At 40.6% G+C, this 18,586-nt stretch overlaps 1 protein-coding gene across 3 annotated transcripts in view; it reads right to left on the reverse strand.

Moving 5' to 3' along the window:
• Positions 1 to 9,379: 9,379 nt before the first annotated feature.
• LOC120535812 (dixin-like) overlaps positions 9,380 to 18,586 on the reverse strand; it is a 161,034-nt gene continuing 151,827 nt past the window's right edge. For all 3 annotated transcript variants that reach the window (XM_039763903.1, XM_039763902.1, XM_039763904.1), the window contains one exon: positions 9,380 to 10,190. In XM_039763903.1, coding sequence (XP_039619837.1) covers positions 10,107 to 10,190 — 84 coding nt within the window. In that variant the 3' untranslated portion in view covers positions 9,380 to 10,106. The remainder of the gene's footprint in view (positions 10,191 to 18,586) is intronic.

Here is an 18,586-nt window from a genome sequence, read left to right on the forward strand (position 1 = left end):
AGCCTGTCAAAAGAATTATTGTAACGACACTGAGTTCGTTTCCCGGGTCCTCCCTGCGTGGAGTTTGCATGTTCTCCCCGTGTCTACGTGGGTTTCCTCCGGGTGCTCCGGTTTCCTCCCACAGTCCAGTGACATGCAGGTTAGGTGTGTGGGCGTGTGTTGGCTGGGATGGCCTCCAGCAAACCCCCGTGACCCTGTGTTAGGATATAGCGGGTTGGGTAATGACACTGGTCTTTCAAGAAAATATGCAGGTGGAGCCAGACCTGCTGGAGTATCGTGAAGGATTGGGAAAGTGAGATAAAGGGCCGAGGGACATCGAGACTACCGGGAGTCACCCAAGGCTAACAGTAGAATGTGTCACGGACGGTGCCCGTCACAAACGAGCTGAAAAAAACGCCCCTTCCAAGGACCAACGGCTGCTCGTGTCTGTGTGTCAGTCTTTCCTCCACCACATTAGTATTTAAAGTATTTACAACGTAGAGCAGTGAATAACTTTATTGCCTGTGATGGACACAGTCAGACGTCCACGGGCCATCGTAACATTGAAAAAAACCTCTTAATCCTAGTCAGGGTCGGAGAAAGTCAGTACTATGGACGGACATCAGCCCACCAACCACACGCTCACATCGGCAATTAATAGAAAACGTACGTCTTTCAACACAGGGCGGACGTGCCAGCTTAGCACAATGAGAACAAACGCGAAATTTGAATCCAGAACGCTGAATACCTGTCAATCCATTCAATCCACCCCAATTATTTGACAAGCAGAAGAATAAGAATTTCTGTCAGTCATTTTCTAACCCGCTTAGTTTTGAACCAGATCGCGGGTTTAACGGAGCCTATCGGGCTCGGGTCAGGACGCTGATCAGTGCCTGACGTACGCAAATTTAATATATGATTGGCTGAAGTCGAAAATGATATTCACGCCAATTTTACTCCGGTCTGCAGCAATATCTACTTGGGACCATTGACACAGAATTACTAGACGCCGCATGACCAGCAGCATCGTACGTCAACGTCGCCGCCATATTGCGAGTGGCACTTCTGTGGAGTGCAGTAATGGATAAAGATTCCGCACGCATGTGTTGCTTGGGATTGTACAAACCGCTGCACGCTACAAACCAGATCCCGGGGGTTTACATTTCATAGGTAAGGCTGAGCAATTGTTTTGGTTATATTTGTCCATCAGAGAATCCCGTTTTATAATCTTAACTTTAGCTACGCTAGGCTAAGCTAGCAAAGCTATGCATTTATGTGCTCAAGTGAGCCTCCAAACAACGTTTTGGCTAAACGTATTTAGTCACTAACTATGTAGATTGTTGTTAGCTGGTAATGTATCTCAAACTTTGAATGTTTCCCAAAGAAACCCACCTCAGGAAGCAGTGGGAGGTAGCCCTTAGACGGGATTTTGAGAAAGCTGTCCTGATTCCTTCTGAGGGTACATTTTATTACAATCCATACAAAGCAATCGAGTTTTTACAAAAAGAAAAATTGAGTTAAGAACAGATCGATCCCCACCCCTGAGAGAGAGAGCAAGCCAAGCCGCGTTAAATTTTAAGGATTGTAAACATACCTAAATTAATAAATTCTCTGTGCTTTATAAACTTATTTTAAAATATTACTGATTAGATCCTGCCATGTTTTGAAAAAAGTCTGTACGGATCCTCTAACTGAGTATTTGATTTTTTCCAATTTCAAATTATATAACACATCGGTTTCCCACTGACTTAAAAGAGGAGAGTTTGGGTTCTTCCAGTTTAACAGAATAAGTCTGCGTGCCAACAGTGTAGTGAATGCAATCACAATTTGTTTGTCTTTCTCCACTTTAAGCCCCTCTGGAAGAACACCAAACACAGCTGTTAATGGGTTAGGAGGGATTGTGAGTCCAAGACTGTCTGAGAGGTAATTAAAAATTTTTGTCCAGAATAATGTTAATTTGGTGCAGGCCCAGAACATGTGACCCAGTGAGGCTGGGACTTGGTTGCAACGTTTGCAGGTTGGATCTCATCCTGGAAACATTGTGGAGAGTTTTAGTCGAGACAGATGTGCTCGATATATAATTTTGAGTTGTATAATTGTATGCTTTGCGCATATGGAGCTTGAGTGAATTCTCTGCATTGCTACTTTCCACTCCTTTTCTGATATATTAATTGAGAGATCTTTTTCCCAGTGTCCTCTTGGATCTTTGAAAGGGAGGGATTGTAAAATGATTTTATATATTGTAGAGATGGAGTCTAAGTCCTTGAGATTGAGCAATATTTTTTCCAGCATGGATGAGGGTGCAAGATGAGGAAAATCTGGAAGGTTCTGTTTAGCAAAGTTCCTGATTTGAAGATAGTGAAAGAAATTTATAGCTGGAATGTTAAATTTGGAATGTAATTGTTCATAGGGGGCGGCACGGTGGCGCAGTGGTAGCACTGCTGCCTCGCAGTTAGGAGACCTGTGTTCGCTTCCCGGGTCCTTCCTGCGTGGAGTCTGCATGTTCTCCCCGTGTCTGCGTGGGTTTCCTCCGGGTGCTCCGGTTTCCTCCCACAATCCAAAGACCTGCAGGTTAGGTGGATTGGCGATTCTAAATTGGCCTGGGTGTGTTTGTGTGTGTCCTGCGGTGGGTTGGCACCCTGCCCAGGATTGGTTCCTGCCTTGTGCCCTGTGTTGGCTGGGATTGGCTCCAGTATACCCCCGTGACCCTGTATTCGGATTCAGCGGGTTTGAAAATGGATGGATGGATTAAAAACTGCATATGTTTGTGAAGGTTGAAAGAGGTGGTTCTCTTGCAGGGGTGCCACAGATAGAACCTTCTCCGTCTTAAAATGCTTTCTACATTGGTTCCAGATTCTAAGTGAGTGGAGCACAATTGGGTTATTAGTGTATTGCCGATAACGTGTGTTTATTGGAGCGCAGAGCAGGGAATACAAAGAAGTACTGCAAGATTTTACTTCTATTGCGGTCCAAGCCTGTTTATGTTCTTCTATTTGTGTACAGGTTCTTATCGCCTGTATATTTGCCGCCCAGTAATAAAACTGGAAGTTAGGTAGAGTCATGCCGCCTTCTGCCTTTTGTCTTTGTAGGGTCGCTCTTTTGATGCGTCGATGTTTTGAATTCCAAATAAATTAAGTTATTGTTGAATCTAATTGCTTAATGTATATTGGGGTGTTTTGAAATAAAAAAAGGAGCTTAGGAAGAATATTCATTTTAACAGTGTTAATTCTTCCAGCTGCGGTGGGTTGGCACCCTGCCCAGGATTGGTTCCTGCCTTGTGCCCTTTGTTGGCTGGGATTGGCTCCAGCAGACCCCCGTGACCCTGTGTTTGGATTCAGCGGGTTATAAAATGGATGGATGGATAATTCTTCCAGCTAGTGTGTGATGAAGGGTTGACCATCTATGCAAGTCTTGTTTAATTTTTTCCATGCAGACGGCAAAATTTTGCTGATTAAGAGCTTTATGTTTACTTGTTATTAGTGTATCTTTGATCAATCAGTTTGTTCGGGCTGAGATTGGTTCAGATGATGTGTTTTTTCTCAAGGAGCACATTGAGAAAACACAGTTTGAAATTGACAACCATATGTTCATGTACTTTAGTTGTGTCTGTCTTCCACAAACTAAAGCTGCACCATATTGCCAGACTGAATACTCTCAAATTACAGGATCTGAGTGAGCGAGAGGGAGTGTAAGTCTGTAGGAGATCAGTGAGCTAGTGGGGAGCAAAATTGTGGAGAGCTTTAAATGTTAAGAGCGGTATTTTGTATTGTATTCAGTAGTGAACAGGGAGCCAGTGAAGTAGAGAGAGAATAGGTGTAATATGTTCAGTGGATTTAGAACAGGTTATTATCCTGGCAACAGAATTTTGAAGAAGTTGTAAGCGATGAATACATTTTTGTGGGATGCCAGATAGAATAGCGTTACAATAATCTATACGTGATGTGACTAGGGCATTAACCAATACTTCAGTACAATGTTTAAGAACAGGACAAAGTCGGAAATGTTTCGGAGATGGAAGAAGGCAGTCTGAGAAATGTTACTTATATGGGAGTAATTATTTAATAATAATAATAATAATAATAATTATTATTATTATTATTATTATTATTATTATTATTATTATTATTTAATTGCCATTATTAGTATATAAATGGATATAAATAATTGCATTTAAACGATTCGCCAAAATCTGTTGTATGTAAACGATACTGTTTTAAACATTATTGTTTTTTCATCATAAAACCTGGTTTCCACATCTACCTGTATTAGTTTAAATCACACTTTTGCCACTCGCAATATGGCGGATGCGCTGATGCATCATGTCGACTGGGCAACACAGTGAATGCAGCATCTATCTATATATGCCTATGCTTGGGATGCCAGTTCATCAAGACCTTGTGATGACGCCATTCAGCTCGCTCTGCCCCATCCTTTGAGTTCAGGCATGCGCAATAGCAAACACCGGTTTGTGCTTTCAAATCGGGATGTGGATCGCGTCCATGGGCCGTGGGGAAGATGATAAATATGAACCTCCCAGCGGGAAACTTGAAGAGAACGACTTGCCAAGTGGTAACTCCATTTAGGATAAGTTTTCAAAAAATCATTTAAATTAATGCCTTTATTTTAATAATTAATAAATACAATGTTAGAGGAGAACTGAATGGGGATGGGGGGCAGTTGTTTCCTCAAACATCTGAAAAAACATCGTTCAGGATATAAGTAATTAAGATGACCTCTTACAAGTATATTATTTTATTACTACCGTCAGTATAGTATACATTGTTTTAAACATCTCATTTCATTTTTGTTTTCTTTGTATAACCTGCTGTGTGCTCCACCCCAATGCAGGACACATTTCAAGGTAGAGGAGCTTTTCATCTGTTGCACCTATAAAAGATGATCACTTTTCAACGTTCCCAGACCTTATTGGTGTTTAACTTATTGAAAATGCTAGGGATAAAGATATGTAGAGATCTTTATATGGACAATGTATTTGCAACTTATGCAATTATGCTCCAAATTTACCTTTTCAGCGCTACACATTTTTTTCCTTTTTTGCAAATTAAAATTTTGTTAAAAAAACCTACCAAACTTTCCCGAACTCACACTCATGTCAATCTCAGATGCCACACTGGTTAGTCTTGATAAAGAAATTGGAAGGCTCTTTGACAATTTACATAAAAATGTCTCAAGGAATTTACCCTTCAAAGATCCTTGGGAGTGGTGCAAAAGGGACCTTTCATTTGGCTTCTTAGGAAAGGACTTGAACTCAGCCATACGTAGATGCACTCCAGTTGTATCTGTCAAGCATTCCTCAGTTCAACTAAAGGTTTTTATTGATCACATTTAGTTTGTTCAAATTTTTCCAAAACGTTCCCAGACCCAACCTGCGAGCACTGCCATTTAGCTCCAGCTTCACTTGGCCATATGTTTTGGGAATGCACCAAATGAAGATAATTTTGGATAAAATCTTTACACATTTCTGAAACAGCCTCAATGTTACAACCACTTGTCATCCATTGATGGTGATATCTGGAGGTATTAAAGTGCATAGGGTTAAATCGATTATAATAGCCTTTACCGCACTGTTATCACAGACGTATTTTGCTCAACTGGAAGAATCCCAAACTACCTTCTATAACTTAGTGAGTAAGCAACCTTCTATATTATCTCAAACTAAAAAAAAAAAAAAAGTCTAATTCTCTCTTAGAGGATATGTCCAATAGTTTTTAAAAACATGGCAAGAATTTATTAATATTACTTCAGAATAATAAAATGCTGAGCCTGTGATAAACTCTCTTATGTTATTATACATTTTATCTCCTTTACTTGGTGTGATGGACGTCCCTCAACAGAGGAAAGGAGCCTTTGCAGGACACTATATCACCCGGGGCGCTAGATGGCAGCTCCCCTGGATGGAAATGATTCCTCAGATTCCCGGATTATGGGACATGGAGTCTGTCTCTTCAGCCCTGTTGGGTGCCATAGGCGCTGCCAGGGGGAGCTCACCAAGAACCCAGGGAATATTACCGTGACACTAACTCGGAAGTACTTTCGGAGTCACGAGGATGGAAACCTGCAGTACTTCCAGGATATTTGAAGAAGGCGTTTGACGCGGAGGAGGAATACTTCTTGGTCAAAGACTTTAAAAGGATTGTGGGAAACCCAGCCGATTGAGCCGGAGTTGGGTGGTAGAGGAACGGAGCTGCTGGGAGTGGAGGATTGGTTATTGTGATTATTGCTATTATTGTTTATTGGAGAATTGTGGAGTGTAATCAAAAGAATTATTAAATATTATTCTTGGTGCTTTTAAACGTGTCCTGGACGTTTGTCTGGTGGGTTCAACGAGGCAACAGCGCCTCTAGCGTCCACAATTGGCGTAGTCGACAGAATTCTGGCCATCTGTTTGGTCAGAAAACCTTTGGGAATTAACGTGGACAGAACCCCCAGACAGCGACACACAAAACCGCCAGCCCCGTTTCAACAGTTTGTCATAGGGAAAAAATAAGACGACTAGACCGACCAACAGTGCTGAGAGAAGTCTGATGCAAGACAGCCCCTGCATCCATAAGGAACAACTGATCGACACTGTCATACTGGAAGACATTTTTCCAGGAACCGATAACAAAGACGAGGTATATCCCGGGGGAGGGATTGAAAACATATTTAAAATAAGCCATTTTGTCCCCTGCTCATATCTCGTAGACTGTGCGCACCCAGAGGTCATAATAAAAATGGCAAGTCATCCCAAAGACGGTTGTGCACTCTCTGAGGGGAACAAAAGCATGGAAGACTTCTGCATGAGGTCGGACAGCCACAAACACGTGACCAGCCCCGAAGCATCACGGGAAGGAGAAGGTCAACCGCGGTCCATAGGCTGGAGTCAGGACAACCAGACAGATGCGGATTTTCTGAAAAGGGAGGGTAAGGAGGATGAAGCATCACACGCCACAGTTAAAGGTAAGGAGTTTTGGGGAGTGATCAATCGATCTACCAAGAAATTGAGTCAGGCGTATGGCTCGCGGCTGGAGGGCTGGGTGTTTGAAAGTCCAAGCTTGCCTCCAGCCGATCAAGAAGGGGACTTTAATGTGCGGGAGCTGGAAAAACTATTACAGCCTGTACAAAGCTTTTTTTCAGGTCATCACTTCAATAAGAAAAGTAATAGAGGAATTAGGAGCAACGACCGAGGCACCTCTAAGGCGTGTGGAGGAATATTTACGCCACTGCGGACGGAAGCTTCCACAGATGACCGTTTCGGCAGTACAGGTGAGCGTATCTGGTACCGTACATGAAGTCGGGACTCAGATTACAAGGGCAGCGTGATTTTCTAGAATCGGCTGCCAAGTAATCTTAAGTCCCACAGTTGATGTAGGCATGATGACCAAGGAGATAATGCTGGCTTACGAGTGATCCCGAACCTTAAGACATCAATATTGGTCTTACTTAAAACTAAAGGGGTGCAGACAGTAAAGGGTCTATCTCTCATCCATAGGGAGACCCAAACTGTAAGCAAGCCCCAAAAGGAAAAGGAGAACCTGCAAGAAAAGCAAGGGACTCCTAACAAAGCTTATGTGGAGGGGACGCTCTCTGCAAGATATTAGAAAATGGGAGGAGGCTATGCTATGAACGTCCCTCAACAGAGGAAAGCAGCCTTTGCAGGACACTACATCCCCCCGGGACACTAGATGGCAGCTCCCCTGGATGGAAATGGTTCCTCTGATTCCCGCAGGGCAGTATGGGACATGGAGTCTCTTTAGCTCTGTTGGGTGCCATTGGTGCCGCCAGGGGGAGGTCACCAAGAACCCTGGGAACCCAGAAGTACTTCGGAGTCACGAGAACAGAAACCCACAGTACTTCCGGGATACTTGAAGAAAGCGTTTGACCCGGAGGAGGAATACTTCCAGGTCATAGACTTTAAAAGGATTGTGGGAAACCCAGCAGATTGAACCGGAGCTGCTGGGAGTGGAGGATTGGTTATCGTGATTATTGATATTATTGTTTATTGGAGAATCATGGAAGGTGCGGTGCTTTGTACACTTTATTCAAAAGAATTATTAAATATTATTCTTTGTGCTTTTAAACGTGTGTCCTGGACGTCTGTCTGGTGGGTTCAACTGGGCAACAGCGCCTCTAGCGTCCACACTTGGGTAGGGGTTGAATTTGTTTTTTTTGTCATTTATTTCAAAGTAAATGGTTAATATATGTTTTGACATAGTATGTTTGAGTAGTATGTCTTTATAATATTCTGGTTTGTGAAAATACATTAAAATTATAAATTAATAAATACATATTGTACATTCATAAATAAATCTCATTTCAGTTACACAACAGTGGAAACTTGGTGCCTGAGTGATACCAAAGAGCAAAGAAACAGAGTGGCTTCCTTTATGCTGTGTATTCACCCCAGACTTCTTCAGATTACCTGGTATTGCAGATACTCCATTTCGAAGAAACAGAACCTTTGAAAGGTTGTTTCATCAGAATCAGAATCACTTTTATTCGCCATTTCTTAATGTACAGGAATTTGACTTGGTAGATTTGGAGCTACTTATAATGATATATAAAATCACATGCAAATAACCTAAATAGCATAAGTTAAAAAGAAAAACTTCAAAGAAGGCTGCAGAATAGCATAATTATGATGATGTGTTTAGTGTGTATGCACACACATATATTTACATACACTGTGGTTGACGCCCAGCAGCTCACCCCGGCCAGGACACCCCTATAATGGAAGAATGGGGAGAGGCAGCTTTTTCAGGACAATGCCTCTCCCAAAATGCTAGGTGGCAGTTTCCCTGGGATCTGGCGGTGCCTTGGATTCCCGCAGGGCATCCTGGGACTTGGAGTTCGGTTGCACAGCCCTGTTGAGTGCCGCCAGGGGGAGCTGTAAAGGAACAGAAGGACTCATGCCATAGTTCATAGCCCGGAAGTACTCCCAGATCACAAGGATGGGAGTCTCGAAGTACTTCCGGGTAGAAGAAAAATCCATTTCTCCATCTGACCTGGAAGTGCTAACAAGTCACGCGAGTGGAAGAGCGAAAGAACTTCCAGGTCAATGACTATATCAAGGAATATTGGAGACCCAGCAAGTGAGCTGGAGTCAGGAGGATTTGGACAGAGCTTGCTGGGAGGAGTGGAGGAGAAATTATTGTGATTATTATTATTATTATTGATATGGGAGGGAAACAAGAGTCTGTACTGCGGCTGATGGCAGTGAATCGGACATTGGCATATACTAATATCTTTTATTTTTTGGTAAAGGCGTCTTTCACAAGTACCTGACAACCTTGGACATTACATTTATGAATGACAGGAGCCTTCTGTCAAAATGGACTCGGGTTTGGGGTTTTGGGGGTTTGGAATCCCATGGCCTCAGCAGCGAAAAAAAGACATTAAATAACAGAATTAATAAAAGTATTTACTGTTACATTCTTTTAGAGTTCACATACATATATACAGAAAATGTGACATTCATAAAGTCATTTTTGATATTTACAGAGCATAATCTATCAGTTTTATTAATCAACATTTTTAAAATTGATACATTATATACAGTCAGAAAGAAAGCTTTAGGGCTTTATTGGCAACCACTTGACACCTTTTTGGCAGTGTGAACCTTCACTGAAGGCAAAATAAAAATAAACCATTCCTCACACAATATCACATTATCTGAGAACCATTACTATAAAAATTACCAAATGCATTTGTTTGTAATTTAAAAAATTTAAGACTACCAAATAAAAGTGCTGGCACATTCACATATGGAAAGGTTTTGGCACAGAATTAGTAAAACGTTTTTGTTAGCTGATACTGTGTCTTTTTTAAGACATATCTGGCTTTGATTAATAGTGGTAATGATGGAAAAATATAAAGGAAATTACCACTTTAGATTTGTCATGGGATAAACAAAGCTTCATTTAAAGTCTTGTAAGTTACAGGGCAGCAGTAATTTACAAATAACAACTGGCGCAGAAAATAACAGATGTCCACTTTGTAGCCATTGTTTGAAATGCTACATCTAAACCAATACTTCCATTAGTTAGTTATTAGGCCAATGTTCCATCTTGTATTCGGTTCTCTAGTTTTTCTTTGGGTGGCTTCAGCTGAATGTCCTGTTTCCATTACTATCGACTATCCCCATGATCATCCTCTACCCATGCCACAATCTTTCCTTCCCAGCCTGGGATGATATCTTCATCATGAAAAACCTGGAACACAAAGAGCATAATGTTGTAAGAAAGCATATTCTTCTTGGGTGCAGTCTGTTTTGGAAGCATTCAATTCAAGTTCAAGCACTTTATTGTCATTGTGTAACACAATGAAATTATTTTTTGTGACAGCCCCAAGGTGCATTTAAAGAAAAGTCAAATAATTCCAAATATTTCGTATACGGTGTTAAGTGATCAAGTAACCAAAGCAAATTATTATTGCTCAAAGTACAGCAGCATAAATTGTTATTGTACCTGTTAATGAATAGTACATCACATATTCTATATTGTAATACATTAATATATTGCACATTACCAATATAGCTTATCACACATGTTCAATTAAAACTGATCTCAGACTGAGAAGATTCAGAATTCAGAAAGTTTGTGGCAGATGGGGAAAAAGCTATTTTTTAGTCTGTTTGTGCGTTCCTGACGGGAGGAGAATTTCCAGGATGAGTTTTGTCCTTGAGAATGTTTTTGCCCTTCTCACACAGCGAGTCTTATACAAGAGTTCGAGTGATGGCAGTTCAGTCCCAGTAATGGCCTCTGCTGTTTTTACGACCCACTGCAGGGCTTCTTTAGCAGCCTTGGTGCAGCTGTTGTACCTGCAGGCCATCATGCAGTTAGTTAAGATCTTCTCTATAGTGCATCTATAGAAATTAACCAGCAGCTTCTGGGGGAGGTCAGCTCTCATTAGCTTCCTGAGGAAATAGAGGTGTTGTTGTGCTTTGCCTATTATAGCCAAGTTGTTGTCAGCCAAGGACAGGTCCTCTGAGATGGTGACTCCTAGAAACTTAAAGCTGGAAACTCTCTCCATAGCATCTGCATTGATTGTTATCAGACTGTGACTGGTCTTTTTAGTGGTCCTAAAGTCCAGAATAACTTCTTTGGTCTTTTTAGTATTTAAGACCAGGTTGTTGGTGTTGCTGTCAGATTCTGAACCTCTTCCCTATATGCAAGGCCAAAGACAGTCGTATCATCCTCAGATTTAACAATAATGTTTGATTGGTGGATGGGTTGACAGTCATGGATGAAGAGTGCATAGGGAAGGGGACTTAGTACACATCCTTACGGCACACCAGTGCTCAGGGTAAGGGTGGAGGATGTGTGTTTGCCCATCCTGACAGACTGGGGGCGGTTGGTGAGAAAATCCAGTAACCAGTTGCATATGGACGGAGCAATTCCTAGTGCATAGAGTTTTTGGATCAGCTGGTTAGGTATGATGGTATTAAATGCAGAGCTGTAGTCAATGAAGAGCATCCTAACATAGGTGTTGGGCTTTTCCAGGTATGAGAGGACAGCATGTAGAGCCACACAGATGCCGTCCTCAGTTGATCTCTGTTTGACCAATAAGCAAACTGGTGTTGGTCTAGATCAGCTGGGATGGAGACTTTGATGTGGATGATTACCGGTCGTTCAAAGCACTTTGCGATGACAGGGGTGAGAGCGACTGGTCGATAGTTATTAAGACAGGTTATCCTCGGTTTTTTGAAAACAGGTACAATGGTTGTGGATTTCAGGCACAAGGGGACTACACCTGAGGAGAGAGAGAGGTTCAATATGTGTGTAAACACCTCCGCTATTTGGTCAGTGCAGGCCTGGAGCGCACGTCCTTGCACATTATCAGGACCTGCTGCCTTCGTTGTATTGATGTTTTCGAGTGCCCGCCGCACATCACGTATGTGTATGACCAAAGGCTGTGAGTCTCGGTCAGCTCGAAGCTGACTGGAGGCTGGTTATTGTCCTTGTTAAACTGTGCAAAGAAACTGTTAAGTTCCTCTGCTAGGTTGGCATTGTTATTGGCCAGTGTGTACTGTACGCCATTTTTCTTTTTGCAATCCATGATTAATCAGATGCTTTACCACCTCCGGTGTGAGTCTGAGTTACTGTCAAAGTCCTCCTCTATCTGTTGTTTGTACATTAGTTTAGCAGACTTGATGCCCTTCTTGAGGTTAGCTCTGGCACAACAACCATTAAAGGACAAATGAAGCAATACAACATTAATGACAGCATATGTTACAATTATAAAAGAAAGTAACGTGTAATTGACTCTTGAAAACATTAACACGTTGGCTGATTTTTGTGCAGTTATGTGTTAACCTATGGAGTACGCAAAACTGCTGTCTGTTGGTTGTAGGCTGAAACTGAAAAGAGGGTCACAAAACCTACTGTTTGCTAATATTTCATATTATTATTATTTTTTTCATTGCATATTTATATAAAACCTTGTCAGTGTTTTCTTCTTTTAGTAAGGCTATTTTAGTTCATTTTTTTTTAATCTGTTTTTATTTTTATACTGGTTTATCTGTTATTTAATTTTTATTTCGCTTTCAGATTTATGAGCTTTTGACCATTTATATTTTAGCGTTTTTGGAGGCATAACTTAGATTTTATTTAAGAGAATCATTTCTGATTAGGTTTTGTTTTAGCTAAAAAAAACTGGCTATCCAATAAAGATCAACAAATGCACGCTGTGCCTGCTTAGCAAAGGGTTTGTAGTAACATACAGACATGTCCAGTGAAGCTCTTTGGCTCCAGCCATCTCTACGGTTCATTTTCTGATTATTTCAATATCTAACCATGTAGCAATATTTATCTGTTGGCAGCATATTCAACGTTTGGATTAAATACTTCACAGCACCTTATCAAGGAGGGTGAATGTGCACACTTTCTTTTTGTGTTGATTGAACTGAATTAATCAGGCAACAGCTTTTTGCAGAGACAAAGTTAAAGTTTGTTGACCAGTGTGTGGTATGGCGGGTAAACGGCTTAACAGCAGGTGGCCAATTTTAAATGAATAATCACACCCAGAGAAGATGCAGTCTTCAGTCGGGTGGTGGTGTGCATGAGTGACCTTCACAGTTAACTGACGTACTGGCTGACCGCGCCACATACATGTGTAGTGGCAGGCCGATCAGTCGGGCATCTCGATGATGCCATGGAGGGCGAAGCTCCTTGCACCTACCAGTTATTTTATTTTTTTGTAGGTTTGTACTTTTTTTTTGCATGTCACACTCCTGAGCCTCTTTATACACTTCTTTATTAATGCAGTTAAATACATTTTTAAATTAATCAGATTCATTCCCTCTAAATGAGTTCCATAAACCTGGCTGCCATGTATGTAATTGAAGCACATGTTGTTCTTACAGTGAATGTCATGCTTGTAGTACGCCCAGACAATGCTGTGTGCCCATGTTCAGAAATATGTTTTGTCTAGGCAGCTGTCAGCTGTAATGCTCATTTGGTTGTAGCGGGGCCACATAAGTAGTGTTGTTGTTTATTGTGTTTGCACTCTTGTCGCGTCTTGTCACATGACCCGTTTAAACTAGTATATGTTTGTTTAAATGTCGTCCCCGTAAGAAGAAATGGGGAAGACTGTTGTGGGGAGGCAGTTAACACCTTGAAACATTAGAACGGGAGGTTTTTCCATTACATCCGGCTCATTATTATTTAAACGGAAAGGAGGAAAAGAAGAAAGAGGAGACAGAAGGAGATTCACCTAACCGCAGCTGATCATCAGTTTCTGCCTTCATTCACACTGTGTCATTTTTCCAGTTTGCTTCTCACTCGGCCGGATTAATGCAATGCATTCATCGCCAGAAACCCCGGGGCTGGACATTATTTTCCACCATCGCCGAGGAATCATGGTGAGATTGTTCCAGTATTTCATTCGGGAGAATCAAACACAAACATTTTGGGACAGCTATCAGTAATTTGGACAGTTATTTACCTGGACTTATTTTCACACTCATTATCATTTCAGTATTCAGTCGGTGTCATTATTTGTATTGTGTGTTTGTTATTCGTGTGCAGGGACAAGGGAGGATTTATTATTGTATATATATTGCCTTTCACTTTGGTGGTCTGGTGGAGGATATATATATATTGTGATGGATGGCCGGGGCCCATGCCTGGCCAGGACGCCCCTTCACCACATATACCGGGGGACAAGGGTGGGAAGCCCAGCATCTCCCCCTGGACGCTAAATGGCAGCCTCCCTGGGTTGCAGCGGTGCCTCGGACTCCCCCAGGGCTTAATGGGGGTTGGAGTTCTGTGCAGCTCTGTGGGGTTCTACAGGCGCTGCCAGGGGGTGATGCAACAGGAGCTGCTGGCCCCTTTTGGGCTCGGTTTCGACTTACCCGGAAGTGCAGCCGTATGTTGGCAATCAACCACCGGGAGCACTTCTGGTTACCCAATGAAAGGGGGCCAGCGACCACCACTCAGTGACCAGAGTCGGGCAGTGGAGGACAAAGATTGCTCAGGAGGAGTGGTGGTGAGAGAAGAAGGTGCTTGGTGATTGTACTGTGCTTTGGGACTGTGTTGTGGCTGGAAGGATTAAGGGGAAGATGTGGCCTCCAGCTGAAGAAAAATAAGTCTTTTTATTTTATACGTGCCTCTCATGTCAAGTCTGTGTCGGGTCATATATTATGCTGGGATTTTGTATTATTGTATTTTACATTTTATTTCATCTAATATAATTACTCCACTTGATTTACATTTGGATAATGTTTGCTTGTATTTAACCTTTGATTGGGGGAAAATATTATTTGTCAGAGGTACAGCTTGGTAGATTTAGGTTTACCTCAGTAATTTATCCAGGCCACGGGACCTGGTAGTGTGGCTGCCGGCTGGGTAAGGGGTCAGCCGTTACATGGTTATATAGCCATATAGTGCAAAAAAAAAAAAGGTTGGCAAAACTTGCCAGTTACTAGAGTTTTACTAGGTAGGTATGTAAGTGATAATCCATGAGCGAGTTTTGCTGGGCAGGTAAGCTAAGTATTCCAGTTCTTCTTCTACAAAATGTTTTACTGAGTAGGTAAGTAACAATCAATGTAAGAGTTTTACAGGGTAGATAAGTTAGCACTCTATTATACTCACATATAAGTCGGGTCTTGAAACCCAAAAAATCGATCATAAAATCAGACCCCGACTTATATGCCCGTTCAAAAATGCGACACTTAATTTTTTAATTATTTTTACGTCTTCTTGCCTCCTCCAATCTCACATCAGTTTCTCAGACGCATCGAATTTTGTTGCAGCAGTGCAGTTACCAATTTGTTTCGCTACTTCAATGACATTTAATTTAAAACCATTATTCATATTTTCTTCTGATCTAACGCTCTGTTGTAGATAAGGGATTCTCTTACGATAAAGATGTATTAGGGTGTGAGATACAAAAAACACAAATCAGTGCAAATGTTGCTTCAGAATAGTTTGGGTATTACCATGTGGTCATGTATGCACCAAGGTTATTATAGTCAGCGAAAACTAAAATCAAAACTGAAACTATTAATAAAAAAACATTTTCGCAAATCTGAAATAAAATAATTAACAAAACCGAAATGAAAAACTAAAACTAAACGAAACTATTAAAGTAGTTGGAAAGACTAACTGAAATAAAATAATAATTTACTAAAATATTTTTAGTTTTCGTTTTTGAATGAATATTCTTGCCGTTAGTCTTTAACCCTTGTAAGTTTTAACTTTAAAATAGAAAGTCATCCACCATGAGCTGCCCGCACATATTCAACCAGTGAACACCAGCTGGTGACGGAGGGCGGCTGTTCAACACAGCATTTGCGGTGACAGAGCGAGCTGAATGCGGGTGCGTAAAGTGTGTGAAATAGAAAGCGATTTACATGCCAGCTTTCTTTGTGCTTATTGTATATCAAGATGTAATTCAAATAGCTGACATCAGAATGTGCTGGTCAACAAAACGTTTACCATATGGACAGAAAAATCACAAGTGAGTAACGTTTTAGTTTATTTCTAGGGTGACTGCTTTTTGTTGACAGCAATTAACCTGCCACTTTGCACAGGAGAAATCGTTTTGACTTTCTCATATACGAAGTATAGAGAAAGTATAGTAATCGTGAAAAAATTTGACCTCGATAATTTGATGAATCTTGATGTTATAGACCTCCCAGAGTCCAAAAATAACTTTTTTTGGAATTGTGTGTGGGTGTGTGTGTGAATGAGTGTGTATAAACACGATAACTCAAAAACGCAACTAGATAGATGGATGAAATTCAGAATGTGGTAGTTACACCAGAATTGTACATCTGTATTAACTTTTGGGCCAAATTCATCACCCGAAAGTGGTTCTTTACCTGAACACATACTCAGTTTTTTTTTTATTTGTGCAGCTGCAGAGTCCGATTTATTCAACTTTACTTTTATAATAATTGTTCAATATATTATTCATTTGATTTGATTTGTTGTTGATGGTTCCTTAATGTACATAATATAAAAATATAATTCATTGTCTTGCAGTTTACTCCTCAAATATCCATCCCCATATCTGAATATAAAAGAAAGTCAGGGGAGACCACTCCCGGTTTTAGAAAATAAAACTGCACTGATCAAGAGACTGACTAGGTCATCATACAAAATCAGCATATTGTTACTGACAAATCACTTTTGCTTTAAAAACATTGTTTAACAATGAAGCGATACAAACAAAAGTAGGTAGGCCAAGTGATGAAAAACTAAACATACTAATAGGTTTTTGTATTTATTCTATATTTATTAATTAATCTTTTTTAGTTCATATTCACAACTCTAAATACCTGATATTGTGAAAGTAATCCATTAGCAGAATTATATTTTAAAATATTTGTCTCCCTTTTTTCAATATTTTTTTCTCTCTGTCAAAATAGATAGTTGAAATCATCATATTCTTTTTGTTCTTAACATCAGCTTTATCATACATATTGCATATCAGGAATTTTTCCTGCCTTACATCCAAACCTGCTTGGGTAGGCTCCAGGTTTCCTGCGATCCTACTCTGGATAAACAGGTTTAGATAATGTATATATTGTTCTTAATTTCAGATGCTGTCTGTTTTATGCCTGTCCGTACTCCTATTACCTGCTCTTGCTCTGATCATTATGGGTTTACTGTCCTTTATGTTGGGGTATTCAAGCCTCACTGACCCTAACCTCGACACTACATGCTTGTTTTATTTTGCTTCCCTCAATACAGCTAAGTGGGGTCTGCACACTGATTCAAGTCTAACAGCCCTGTTCTTCCTAAACCCCCGTGATTTTCATGAGAAAATATTTTAAAAAGTATACAATTGTGTAAAATTGTTCATATTCAGTATCTAGTTTTGATTATATATACAAAAATAATACAAGAAACTGAAAAAAATACTGCACCAACACCACCATTTAGATGTCTTCAAAAAAACAAAGATAGACGGCAGGAATAAGAAAATGTTTAGGCCTACAGCAAACTGAGTCTGATCCAGGGCCTGGGTGTTAAACAGTGAGATGATCTGTTTATCTTGATCCAGTCTGCTTCATGGTTCATCCCATTTAACATGCTTTGCATGCCAGCGCATGTTTGCACATTATATACAAAGTGGCTTTTTCTGATATGCATATTTAGTTACGTTTTTCATTTAATTTCTAATAAAAACTGTTTTTAATTGTTACAAATGTTGCCCACTTGCTGATGGACATAATACATCATAAACCACCTTCTTTGTAGCTCTGATTTACTGGCTTGAGATCAGACCAGACAGCAGGGCCTTCTTCTTCAAATCGGAGTTACCTGCTGAAATATTTGCTCAGTGAGCTTTACTTTTCTGTGCTTCACAAACCAGTTACTTCAAATCAAATTACTGACAAACTGTTTGGTCATTTTAATGTCAGTTTTCACAGGATTTGCCTGCAGGCTTTCCATGCTAAGTTTTAAAAATAGATTACTGGGTGGAGCATCTTGTGCTGTCCCTCCTTTGTAAACTTTCCACAGGGTGATTTACTAATCTTGCAGCTTTGTATACTACTAGAAAATGGTGTGTGCTAAACCCTAAGTTGTGAGCCTGCATTTACACATATATACCTCAAAGGAAATATTAATTAGCAGCAGGCTATTGGCAATTGGCTAATTAAAAAACATGTAACAACAGATTTTCATTTCCACCCTTTTTAAATTTATTTCATTTAGTGTTTAAATGTGCTGTATTCACTTTAAATTTTTATATTATACCCAGCTTTCAGTTTTGTTTTCATTTAATTAAACATAATGCTTTTTATCTCTTATATATATTTCTCTTCTGGTTTGTCCAGCTTCCTCTTCAAACCTGGTCCTGCCCACACGGCATTTCTCGATTCCTATTCATCCTCTTCCAAATCTTTCCCCACGCTGCCGGTGGCCTCCCATATACCCCAACGCTGCTTTTCTTGATTCCTATTCCTCGTTCGGACTACCGTGTTCCCCGCTCCTCTCTTATGACCCCATTGGTGATATCTAGCCTGACCGCATGACTTTTCACTTCAGCCATGACTGCACCTGGGAGTCTTTTCTGTAGCCTGCTACAGGAAGGTACTGTCTCGACCATTGCCATTGGTTTCGCTCCTTGCTATAAGTTTTGCTCCTTGCTATTT

Source organism: Polypterus senegalus, chromosome 9, assembly GCF_016835505.1.
Source record: "Polypterus senegalus isolate Bchr_013 chromosome 9, ASM1683550v1, whole genome shotgun sequence".
In the NCBI taxonomy this organism is placed as follows: domain Eukaryota; kingdom Metazoa; phylum Chordata; class Cladistia; order Polypteriformes; family Polypteridae; genus Polypterus; species Polypterus senegalus.